Here is a 12,582-nt window from a genome sequence, read left to right as displayed (position 1 = left end):
GCCAGCTACTATTACTCGGTGTATATAGAGAACAAAAAATCATAAGCTCTTAAGCTATCCCATTCTACATAATACTTTAACTTCATCTGAAAAGTACAGACCCTCTCAGTAGAACTCCTACCTAAAATAAAACAAAGCCAGGGTACCAATTTCACTATTCAGAGACAGTATACAGAAGGTAAGTCAATCTGAACCTTAACATTCAAGAAGCCAAAGCATACACACACAGAGACATACCCTTACCCTACAATTTACATTCTTTTAAACCCAAATATAAGTGCTTGAAACAAAATATCACTGCACAAAACTGCTGGAATTTTCATTCATAGTAAATGTCAATAGAAGAAATTTCTTTTAAGAGAGATCAAAAAAGCTTCTAGTCAAGTAAAAGAACTATATCCCACCTTCAGGATCCAACAGTTTCTCAATTCCCAAGTGGTTCTTGGCTATGCTGAAAGCATGTTCCAGTCTCTCAACTGGGGACATCTTTGTAACTTTATCCCAGCTGAAAAGCTCAGGTCTAAAAGAAAAGACAAAGCAGGAAAGAAAGCAGTGAATTTTACCTGAAGAAAAAATTCCATACCATACAGAATACAAAGTTATGGATAAGAAGGTAGCTACCTAAGTAATACAACATACACACAAAATATAAGCATCCAGTGCATACACACAAATGCATAAATAAGAAAATGTGCTCCCTTTTTTATGAGTGAGAGTCTGGCAATCACAAATCAATTAACTGACTGCATATCCACAGCAACATCCACCTTACATTCTATGTATTCTATACACGTATTCATTGACTGCAACAGGAGATTAAATGACAGAATCATAGAATGGTTTAGGTTGGAAAGAACCTTGAAGATCATCGAGTTCCAACCCCCCTGCCATAGACAGGGACACCTCCCACTAGACCAGGTTGCCCAAGGCCACGTCCAGCCTGGCCTTGAACACCTCCAGGGATGGGGCCTCAACAACCTCTCTGGGCAACCTGTTCCAGTGCCTTACCACCCTCAAAGTGAAAAACTTCTTCCTAATGTTTAATCTAAACCTGCCCTCTTCCAGTTTAAAGCCGCTCCTCTTTGTCCTATCACTACATACCCTAGTGAAAAGTCCTTCCTCGGCTCTCCTGTAGGTCCCCATTTAGGTACTGGAAGGCCGCAAGTTAGTAAATACTACTAACAAGAAAATAAATAAACTTTGTGTTTAAAATTTATTCCAGAACCAGCTTTCTTCAAGTATTTCTTGCACAGCATTACTGTTAGTACATGCTTTCTGCATCAGGCTCTGCTGGGGAATCAAGAGACACTCTGTTCCTGGAGAGCCTCATTCCAAACTTGTGACGTGGCTCAGTGACCACCGCAGACCATCACAGCCAGGACCAGCAGTGGTCTCCACCCCTGCTTGCTCACCCTGCCCCACAGCCTTTTTCCCCCCATTAAAAAAAAAAAAAAAAAGGCAAACCAACAACAAACACCTACAAAAATCCCATCCCATCATAAGTGCTCATGAGAGTCACGATGTGAATCAGACCAAGGAGCTGATGGAGTTACAGTGCCAGCAGCCTTCAGCTCACATTAGTGTTAACCAACCCAAATCTCCAGTCCAGCCGTGCACGCAAACCATCCTGGCAGGTCTCAAGGGGAAGGAGCAGAGCACAGAGCCAGAAGCAGGGTCAGCAGTGTCCCCTCCTGGTGGTACCTACCCTGATGGGGCATGATCAGCCCAGTGCTGCAACAGCACAGCTGTAAGACTACAAAGCCATTAAAATACTTCCCATTCCCCTGTAATAGCGGCTTCTCATTAAACCACTGCTATTGATTCTGTGCTTTATAGAACTTGGGGAGGAAGAGATGGGCTTGCCTCTAAGTCTTTTAATACTTAATTCAGTTGCAAATTGACCTGAGAGTATCCCTTTAACATCTGTTGTGCATTACACTTTGTGAAACAGGAAAGGCATGAGCCAGCGGGGTCTGAGAAGCACAAAACCAGAAGGAAGGTGTGGTGAGCAGGGAACAGAGATATACAGAGATCCTGCTAGAAGCTAGTGGAATACTGTACCTCCATGCAAGAAGCAACAAGGATAACCACAGAGACTCACATAAAGCCTTAGCAGAGACTCTTACTTTGAAGAACACATTGCAATAAGCATATTGTATATGTACTGCACACTGTGATAACACAAATTTTAATAAAATGCAATCTAGGCATTTACCTATGAGCAAGAAAATTGTACCAAAGAGCAGAATTCAATTCAAAGAAGAACTAAGCTAATATTAGGAAATGAAAGAGACCAAGACCAGCACAGTAAAATGTTAGATGTCCTATTACTTCATATAATTTTATTAAGTACTGCAAGTGTTACAAAGTCACTAAATGTTATAGCCAACAGGTAGCACTGCTAACAATTGTTCACAGATACATAAAGAGAAAAGCAAGCTACTAAACTTTTTAATGGGATCCACAAAAATTCTCCTACATTAAGTGTCGTATTAAGCTAAATTTAAAATTCGTTCTTGAATATGCCCCTTAGGTAGGTGTCATGGTTTAACCCCAGCCAGCAACTAGGACCACACAGCTTCTCACTCACCCCTTCTTCCCCCTCCCCAGAACAATAGGTAGAACAGGGAGAAAGGAGGGGAAAGGGGGAAAAAAGCCCTCATGGGTTGAGATAAAGAAAGTTTAATAGAACAATAACAGAAAAGGGGAAAAAAAACAATAACAATAGCAATAATGGTAAAAGAATATACAAGATGTAAGTCATTCTCACTGCCCAGTGAATTGGTTGCCAAGCCTGACCTGAGCAGAGATCCCAGATTTCCCCCTGTCCCTGGCCAACCCCCATTTATATACTGAGCATGATGTCTATGGTACTGAATATTCCATTGGACATTCTATTATTCTGTCTATGCTCCTTCTCAGCTTCTAGGGGAAACTGAAAAATGTCCTTGACTACTATAAACATTACTTAGCAACAACTAAAACAATATGCATTATTGACATTCCTTTCATACCAAATCTAAAACACAACCACCACTAGAAAGAAAATTAACCTTTATCTCAGCTGAAACCAGGGCAGATGGGAAGCACTACTGTCTAGGTAAGATAAATAGCTTTGTTGTCCTACCACTTCTGCAACCTGCCCCAATCCCTTTGTTCCTTCCAAGCGCCTTTTAAAGCTTCTCTTTCAAAACCGACCTAAATTTAAGCCCAGCTCAAGATTTCTCAGAAGTGTGGGCAAAATAGTGCTTCCCTGGCTAAAGGACTGTTGCCCAGGGACAGCAAAGCCGAATTCTGACACTCTGGCAGCTACCAGGCTCCCAGGAAGAAGGAATAAAAGGCTCAGAGATTAGCAGAGCCAGGTAAGTGAGAAAGTTTAGGAAGCCAGAGGAAAGCAGAGTTACTCAGTTAAAGTTTTCAGCAGGGCTTTTAGCTACTTAACAGTTCTCTGAAAACGGCAGAGCTCGCAGCCTTCAGATCACGCAAAGCCCAAGCACATAGTCACAACGCAGGACAACAAACAGCTTGAAGCCAATTTTGCTACCTCTCTCCTCCTTCTTCCCTCAGGTCACCTAGGACTCACTTGTGTCTAAAGCTGACACTCTATCCATCACAAAGCTTCACAGGCTCAGCAGTACAACTATACCACTACAGGCAATTACAGTGGTAAGAAAACCACCAGTACAGCTCACACCATCCAGAGAAAGGACTTGGTAATACTACTGATAAACTCCTGAGAGACCTTTGCTAGTATGGCTCTGCCTTTGCAGAACAGTCCTTCCAAACTTTCAGGAGCCCTCAGTGTGGTGCCGGCGCTCCCCATGCATCCATGCAGGCTGAACGCCAGCCAGCTCTTGTCTACAAGGCACAGAGGTGTGTCGGGGCAGACCCATCCTGAAGTCACCGAGCCTGTTATTTCAGTGAGCATCGGCCAAATGGGCACTTAAGAGCAGAGAACAGCAGGCTCAAAGTGAACATACGCTTTTGCGAACACTTTGTATCTGCTGGATATAAATATTCCAGGTGTTTGTAAAGCATTTGCCATGACAGATAACTGGTGGCCAGGAGGTCTGGTTAAATTCTAGATATTATCATACCATTACTATGCTATTTATGGTTAAGAACAGCCAGGCCTCGCAAAGCAATGAACTGACTTCATTTGAAGTACGCTGGATTAGAATGGATTGCTCAGAAGCAGATCTCAAAGAAACTTAAATGAAAAAAAGAAACAACTGGTAAGTTTCACAGGAGTCTGTAGTGATGATTTCTTTAGACTACCAAAGAATTCTCCAATAATCAGAAAGAACACAAAAGATCTGTGCAAAGAAGCTTTAACAGCATCCCTTATAAAGTATAATGAACAAACTAATGAATAGGCTAGCATACCCGAAGTATCCTATTACCCTTTGATTCTTCTGCTCAACAGTTCTCCTGAAAGAACTGCATACATTGTCTTTCAAGCAACACACATTCAAAAACTAAGAAAAGCTACAGAGCCTGTCTCTCTTATTTCTTCATTTTGAAGCTTCTGCATCTTCCTACTAAAATGATACGGCAAATTCCAACTGCAGAAATGTTTCCCTTTGCAGAGGAGGGAGGGCAGGAGGAAGAACGTACAGGTGAAGGAGGTGGTCAACCCCCCCTGCAGAGACCTGTTCAGCATATTTGCTGTATGATGCATACTAAGTGAGATGTAAACCCACAATTAGCAAGTGTGCGTGCATGTGCAGGGAGTTACACTGCTACCTTGGCTCTGTCCTTTGCAAGGCTCTGGCAACATCCCTCCACTGCTATTGTTACCACAATAAAAAAACCAAACAATGAATCACCAAAACAGGCTAGAAGCTGTCAAATGCTCAAGACAGAAAAAAGCTGCTTACTTCACTAGGTCTAAGATAAGCTGTTTGCCACTTACTTGTGTCTGTGGATGACAGCATTAAAGGCGAGTCCATCTGCCCAGCTTGTGGTGAAGTTCAGAACATTGACCTGACTGTAAGGTCTCGTGGACTGCCGAACCCAGCTCAGCAGGATCTTCTCACTGTTGGTCTGCTGCAAATCTGACATGATGTTCTTCATGACATCCTTCACCTGCAAGACAGCAGCAACTACACTTTACAGACATGTTCTCTATTTTTCCTGCGGACAAAACCTTTGAACCAAGCTATTTCACGAATTGTGAAAGGGTCTTCCCATGAAAAGCTATGAATCAAACTAACTCCTCACACATAATTTGGGAATAGGAATCTTCAGGCCATCTTTGTACTCTACTGATTACAAGAACCAGCAATGCTTCATGTAATAATGCCACATTACTCCCCCTTCTCCTCAGTGCTGCCTACACACTAAGCATGGGGTATAATATTTCTCACTGCCTTGTGCCACGGTTCCCCCAGTAAGCAAACCCCAAGAATACAACTTGCACAGGTTTTCTGCAGGAAGAGGATATCTGCTCAGCCAACGTAAGTAGTTTGCTGTTTGGGTACTATGCATAAGCATCCACCAAAGTCCCTCCAAGTGAATTCAACGACCCTCCCAGGTTCCTGGATAAACCAGGAGCAATTCAAACTATGAGACTGAGAAACAAACCTACAGAGCAGCCTGTAAGATGCAAGCCCAACGCAGCTACGTAGATAGTAAAAAAACACCTGCTAACAGAAGTGCATAAAAGCCTTGAGAAAAGAATATAAACACAGTGCTTCAGCCTGAAAAGCCTCTCTGCAATTAACACCAGCAGGAACTAAACTGAGAAACTGAGTACAACTGAGCACATACGAGAATACGTGTCACAGGAGGCAGCCAATAGACAGAGATCAGAAACCAAACACTGACCTGCCTTTATTTACCAGCCCAAAATAGAAGCAGTATTTTCCGCCACCAAAACCCTGTGAAGGTTTGTGAGAATCCCAGCAGACCGATGCACACAATTCCTGGAAAGGAAGAGATGTTGCAGCAGCCTCTCACCTGCCAGTGCAAGATAATGCTCCACAGCAGCCCCAGCGTCAGCTTGTGATTTCCGTCAACGATGTCAGTTCCTCCAATATTCACCAACTCCACCTGGAGAGGTTGGATCGACTCTATATTAAACACTGTTATCACAGCTTCAAGTCACAACCCCACCCCATATTCCTGGCTGTCCAGCCATGCATTTTCAAATGCTGTGAAATAAAAAGTAGTTAGAAAAACGGAACTAGAGGTGACAAGAGTACTGTCTATCTGAATTTGTCATGATAACTACTTAAACAACAAGACAAAAGATGGCACCAAAGAGGATACTCCATCGGAAAACTTTTATCCCCTCCTCTAATATACAGATGCACACCAGCAGTCAAAATTGACCCACAGAAATGAAAACATGAAGGATCTGATATTTAAAAAAAAAAAAAAAAAAAGTTAAGCAGTCCCTGCTCCTAGACACACTCAGATATATGACAGAACCATGAAAACTCTGTAATTAAAAATAGGTTTATCCTTCGCATGAACCAGCATCCAAACGGGATGAGTTTATACAAGGAGATCAGAAGCTCAAGGGAAAAATAAAATTTTCAAATTTCCTATATGCATCGGACTCTATATAGATTTGGTGATGGTCTAATTGAGATCACTAAAAAGATTAAAAAAACCACAAAAAGAGAGACAAGGAGATTACTTTATTAAGCATGAGGACAGAAGAAGCTACCCGCTCCTGCATCAAGTATTCAGAAGCAGCAAAGCTTAGAGCACTCTATCAGATACTCACTCAGTGCTGCTTTAGAGTCTGAACTGAAATGGGGCATCAAGTCTCCATTCTGTCAACGCAGAGAAAGCAGCACTAACTCTGAACCACCTTTGGGAGGGAACTAACAGCAGCACACTGCATTAGTCACCACCATGCCTATGAAGACTGGGCTAGGAACAGCTGCCTATGGCGGAGGAGACAAATACCTGCCTGGGTGTACATACACATACAGCAGATGCTGCAACGCACTCCCACACAGGGCAGATGGTGGAGCTTCGTTCTGGTAAATAACCTGAGCCAGGAGCATCCTCCAACCCAGCGGCAAGTGGCACAGTACATTTCACCTCCAGAGGGAAGTTTTTTTCTCCCTTTCTCACCCCTGCTCCAAAACAGTGTTATCCACAGTGCCTACCAGAAACACCTCCCAGCTTACGCTGACTCTGAGAACTGTATCTGGGTATTGGTTGGGATCAGAAGTGGTCATAGAGAAAAAATCCAAGGAGCTGGCTAGCAATTAAACAATACAGACAACCACAGGACAGTAACAGACTATACTCTGGCTCTTAGTAGATGTAGCCTACAATGACAGAATAGACAAGAAAAAAGTTTAATTTTGTTTTAGACTACATTGCTGACATGTAAGAGTATAATGGTATTCCATGAATATTTTTCCTCTTATCACACAATCACAAGTGGCTTCGGTTCTGCTTTCAGATATCATCTTGACCATTTTCAGTTCCCCATAGGTCTCTTGGTTAGGAGAACCAAATTAAAACTGTGTTGCAAGATTAACATGGAACCACAAATTACACTTCAAAGTTCTACGGAAGCTTGTGGATTTGTGGATCGTCCTCGCCCCGTTTCTAGAGCAGCTGGAACAGAATCTTACAGCAATACTCTGCAAATACCGGGCATGTATTTTAAGATAACTGTAAATGAAACAGGCAAAAACAGGCCAAAAGAACCACCAGTGTGGATCATTAAACAACACACTGCAAAGCACTCTAGAACAGAAGGAGCAGAAAGCACGACTAAATGTCAAGGGAACGCAAATGAAACAGTTATATTGCAAGAGCTTTTTTCACCTCTAAGAGAAGAAAAACACTCCTGAGAATGGGTAACAAAAAAAAAATCACATTTTTAATTGCATAATAATAATAATAACAACAACAACAATAATGCATTCCTCTTGCTATCCACACCATACTTAAAAGAAAATACTCCACATGTCCACGATTCTGAACTAAACCAATGCTTTGTGGGATGCAGCCACAGCAGTCCACTAGGATGGTGAGTGGACTACTGAGACTTAAGCAAAGATAATCAATAAAAGGAATCTGACAGTAGACAGTCAGTACTACTCACAGTAGACTGATAGCAGCTATATGGAATGATTTCCAGTGGATTTTCACTACTACTATTATTATTTAAAAACTTGGTCCACAAAACAAAAAAGTTGAAATTCATTACTTAGAACCATTCTGCTCAGATGGATGAGGTTCACAGGATCACTTGAACATCTACACCCTAGGCTTGCCTGATCCTTGCAATATATATTTAAACACTTTTATAAATTATTTCACAAGTTATGAATATTGTATAGCCCACAAACTCTCAGCCAACAGAATGCAACAGCTTCTCAGTGGATGCCTTGTCCCTTCATCTTAAACACACACTTTCTAATGAAGTTAAACAGTAGGTATAAATCACGTACGTGTCCTTAACAACCTTCAGCTAACTAACACCACCTGTTTACTTCTAGAAACCCAGATCCTGTCAGCTTAAGGAAGAACTAATTAATTATTGTAATTCAATATTATTTCATTTATTATCTTCATTAAATAAATCAATTTCAAGCTGGAAAGAGTCATTACTTATCCTTAGAAAAAAGTTATTCAATATTTACAGTATCTCAAAGAAGAAAAAAAAAACAAAGAACCCAGCAATAACTTTTGCTACTTCCTAGAAATATGATACTAGTTCACCAACACAGAGAGCAAATTGCAGTATTATACAGCATGTTTATATCACTCTTCAATCAGCAGTTTACACAAATATGTCAGTGCCTTTTTGCATTAGATGTATTTTATTGCCAGAATGTTCTTATTATTTTAGTACCCTGACATTCACAAATAGAAATTCTAAGTATAGAGAGAATGCTTATCAGGAATTGTTCTTCAGGGAAAGAATAAAATCCCTTTACTACAGAACTACTGGCTTCCAGGCAGTAAAAACTTAAAAACAAAATAAACCAAACTATTATTATTCTCATTTTTCTTAAAGAAGGATTGGGGTTGGTTTGTTTGTTCTTCTGATCAGTTACCAAAGCTCCAAATTAGAAACACTCAGTACAGATTTGACACAGAGCTGACAGATGTCAACAGGAAGATCCTCCTCGATCTTGAGAGCAGGACACAAAAAACACAGAGACACAAAACTTGTCATACCCTTACAGATTTTTGCACAAGTTATGCACCCTCACTGGAAATTAGCTTCTTGTCCTGCCAGGTTCATGAGATATGCATAGCAGAGCTTAAAGTCACCTTTGTTTGGGGAGCTGAACACACCTCAACAAAGCACAGTTTAGTTAATACCATTATTAAGTTAGCATTTTAGGATTTCACAAATTTTCCAGACACTAAAATTCTATATCAGATAAGGAAAATCAAGAACAGTTTACCCATCTAGCTGAATTTTCATTTTAGGTATCAAAAATATTTATTCTCTGCATTTTGAACTCATTAACACACAGGAATAAATTAAAGAATCTATCAAAAAGTTGTGGAAAAATATGCTCACGTTGTTCTGATGTAAAACTTGCAGTACCCGGTTGACATTATTTAAGGCATGTACTCGTGTGGAACCTCGTTCTTTAGGCTGAAAAAAAGTTACAATCTGTTCACATCAGAGTTAACTCGACAGACCAAACAGAATAAATGATAGAGCAAACAACAGGAAATTTGTCTTCATTTTTTTCCAGATTTTTTTTTTTTTTAAATTAGGAACAAAAACCAAACAAGATCATCCACAACAATATCAGAATGAAAACTGGTCAGACCATTATTCCCCAATTCAAGGCACAGGACAAGCCTTAGATTAAAAATGTGTCTCAGTTCATCTTCAGTGAGTCCAGTATTTTTATTTCCAGCATCTGCAAAATTATAAACTGGCAATACAACAGCAAAGTGGGAGTTCCCGGGGAAAATCTGAGGGTTTTGAACGCTTGCCAGAGTAGTTGAAATTTTTTGGCTCCCAAGAGGGAACAAGCAGCAATTTGTTTCTCTGGCACCAAAAGCCTGCTAAATCTTTGCATACTGGGAAGAAGTTACACTTCCTAACTTTCCCTTCCTTTTAATATTGTGGAGGGGGGGAAGACCACTGCAACTCTTGACCATATCTGCCACTCAATTTGCTTTTAATCACTGCAATTTAACTCCTGCAGCAGAACACGATCGTACTGCAAGAGCACAGAGCTGAACCTGGTACACTGTAATCCACAGATTTAGAAACCAAAAAACTCTTATTGTCTTCAGTATACTTCAAATCAGACCACAAATCATTAGAAGTACTAGGGATCTGCATGTTTAAAAAACAAGGCAAGCTTGCAAGGTGAAATTTTAAACGGCTGAAGGTTTCCCCTGAAGTCAATAAACGAATTTGAGGTAAATAATGAAATCAAGAATTTAATCCCAAGTGATGGCACATGTTTCACCGTACCTCACATATCTTTCTGAAGAGGCACCAATGTTAGCAGGGGAAGAGTTTTCAACCACACACACACTCTCCTATTCAGTCCTTTCCTATTTGTAGATCACAAAAGATTTTTCAATGGAGATGCAGATTTTTGCATTGCCTACTAGCTGCTGTCTTTTTTCTTTCATTTTTCTTTAAGGCATCTTTCACGAGCTTATTAGGAAAAGCCCGCAGGTATCCAGCTAAAGGCTGCTCTTCCAGATCATCCAGAAGCAGACCTTTCAAAGATCTCTATTAAAAATATACAATGATGTGAATAACACCACTGGTTTTACATGGTTTGCTAAACAATATGTTAACCCTCAAGAGAGGGTTACACAGCTAAGTTCAGCCTGACCCTATATCCCATGAGTGGCGTTCATGGGAATTTCACTGGAACTGTAGAGAACAAGTACACACTACAACCAACATAGCTTTTAAAAAAAATTATTAAAAAAAAAAAAAAATAATCACATGCCACAGTTTGGTTTTGGTGTGTTTGGTTTATTTGCTGGTTTGGGTTTTTTTAATAAATGGGAATATGACCCATACACATTTCTCTTACCAGAGGTTTTCCCGTCAGACCCTCCAAAAGGTCCAAAAGCTTCCTTCCATCTTTCAGATCTGTGAACATGTCCTTAACTGGGGGCTTCCCACTCTGCAGAAGAAACAAAAGCAGTAATAAAAACAGTGTTTAAGCAGAACCTCTCTGAAAAAGGTACTTTTTTCCTTTTTATCTTTCAATTCATTCTTATTTGGTACTGAATGCAGTAAATAAAGGCTAGGGAACTGTGACAATGATCAGGAAGGCCTCTTCCCTTCTTCAGTGTGGTTTTTTTCTCCCCATCTCTATGGTTCTGTGCATCAGCAGTCTAGTACTGAGAAACCAAATCAACGCATCCTGGCTCATGGTAGGGTAGATGCATTAACACTCAAAGATGGAAAAGAAAACAAACTTGGTGAGTTTGAGTAGTCATTTGAGAAAGAATGTTGCATCTAGAGGAGGAAGAAACTGGGGCTTTTCAGAAAGAAGCTGTTGGGACAAATTCTCTCAGATGTAAAAAAAAAAAAGACAAAACAAAAAATGACTTGGAATTGACCCCTGTGTAAGGAGCTGCCACTCTTCTACATAGACTAGTAGATCAAAAGGTGTAATATATATTGAAACAAATTAATCACTTTCTTGACCTTGGAAAAAGTAGTAAAATGTGAAACTCAGAGGTAATCTAAATTGTACATTTCTAATATTCATTTTCTTTGGGGGTGGAAGGACCCTGTACAAGAATGGGGGTGGACGACAGCAGAATCATGTGAACTTATTTATTCATGGACCCCAAGAAAGTTAAGGTGGGAAAGTGTTACAGGGCAGGGGAGAAGACACAGGCAGTCAGCAACTAAGTAAGTGCATTTGCTTTGTAATATTCATCTGCTGGCTGCCAGGAGACCACTTAAGCTACTACTTTCAGTGTCCCCTTGAAGCGCCAATTTGAGAAGAATAATATTTTCTAAAAAAGTACCTAAAACTCCAATATTGCCTTTTTCTATCACCTCGGCTTTATAACATTGCTCTTCAGAAAGGAGGCTGTCAAAGGCCCATCTTGCATGACATGAAATAGCTGACATAGATCTTCTCTACCTTCACTTACCCCCTGCTGCCCTGACAGCTGCTAGTAATTGCCAGATGCTGGCTAACAAATCAGAAAGAGAGCGCTGAACTGGCCACTGAACCTCATTTTCTGGCAAATACCTGTTTTTCCTCAAAATTCATAAGGGTTTTTCTTAAATGTCGACTTTTATTAGATTTGATACTACAAAAACTACTCACAAGAAAACAGAGTTGAATAGCTGCAGAGCCATACTTTAATCTCCTGTACAGAAACATACCTAACTCATAGTATCAACCAGCCAAACAGTGGTGAGAATGATCGTATCACTCGGGTCACTTCTTAAAACACACAGATGCTAGCACCAGTTTCTGACATTAAATTAGCTTTGCAATGAATTTTTCTGACAAATTTATTCTCCAATTACTTTTACAAGTCATGCTTAAAAATGCATATATACAGATGTTGATACATACTTAGGTAAAGGGCATAGAAAGCTATGTAGCTATCAGACCAATACCAAATAGGAGT

At 40.3% G+C, this 12,582-nt stretch overlaps 1 protein-coding gene across 1 annotated transcript in view; it reads right to left on the bottom strand.

Annotated features, from left to right (window-relative positions):
- Nucleotides 1–12,582, bottom strand: part of UTRN (utrophin) — a 389,280-nt gene that overhangs the window by 301,902 nt on the left and 74,796 nt on the right. Inside the window, 5 exon segments of the mRNA XM_009895523.1 lie at nucleotides 405–520; nucleotides 4,916–5,088; nucleotides 5,962–6,054; nucleotides 9,515–9,592; nucleotides 11,013–11,105. Coding sequence (XP_009893825.1) covers nucleotides 405–520; nucleotides 4,916–5,088; nucleotides 5,962–6,054; nucleotides 9,515–9,592; nucleotides 11,013–11,105 — 553 coding nt within the window.

The sequence above is a fragment of the Charadrius vociferus genome, unplaced genomic scaffold (genome assembly GCF_000708025.1).
Source record: "Charadrius vociferus isolate BGI_N301 unplaced genomic scaffold, ASM70802v2 scaffold142, whole genome shotgun sequence".
NCBI classification, from domain to species: domain Eukaryota; kingdom Metazoa; phylum Chordata; class Aves; order Charadriiformes; family Charadriidae; genus Charadrius; species Charadrius vociferus.
The sequence above is the reverse complement of the archived record's forward strand: the minus strand, read 5'-3'. Positions and strand labels throughout refer to the sequence as shown.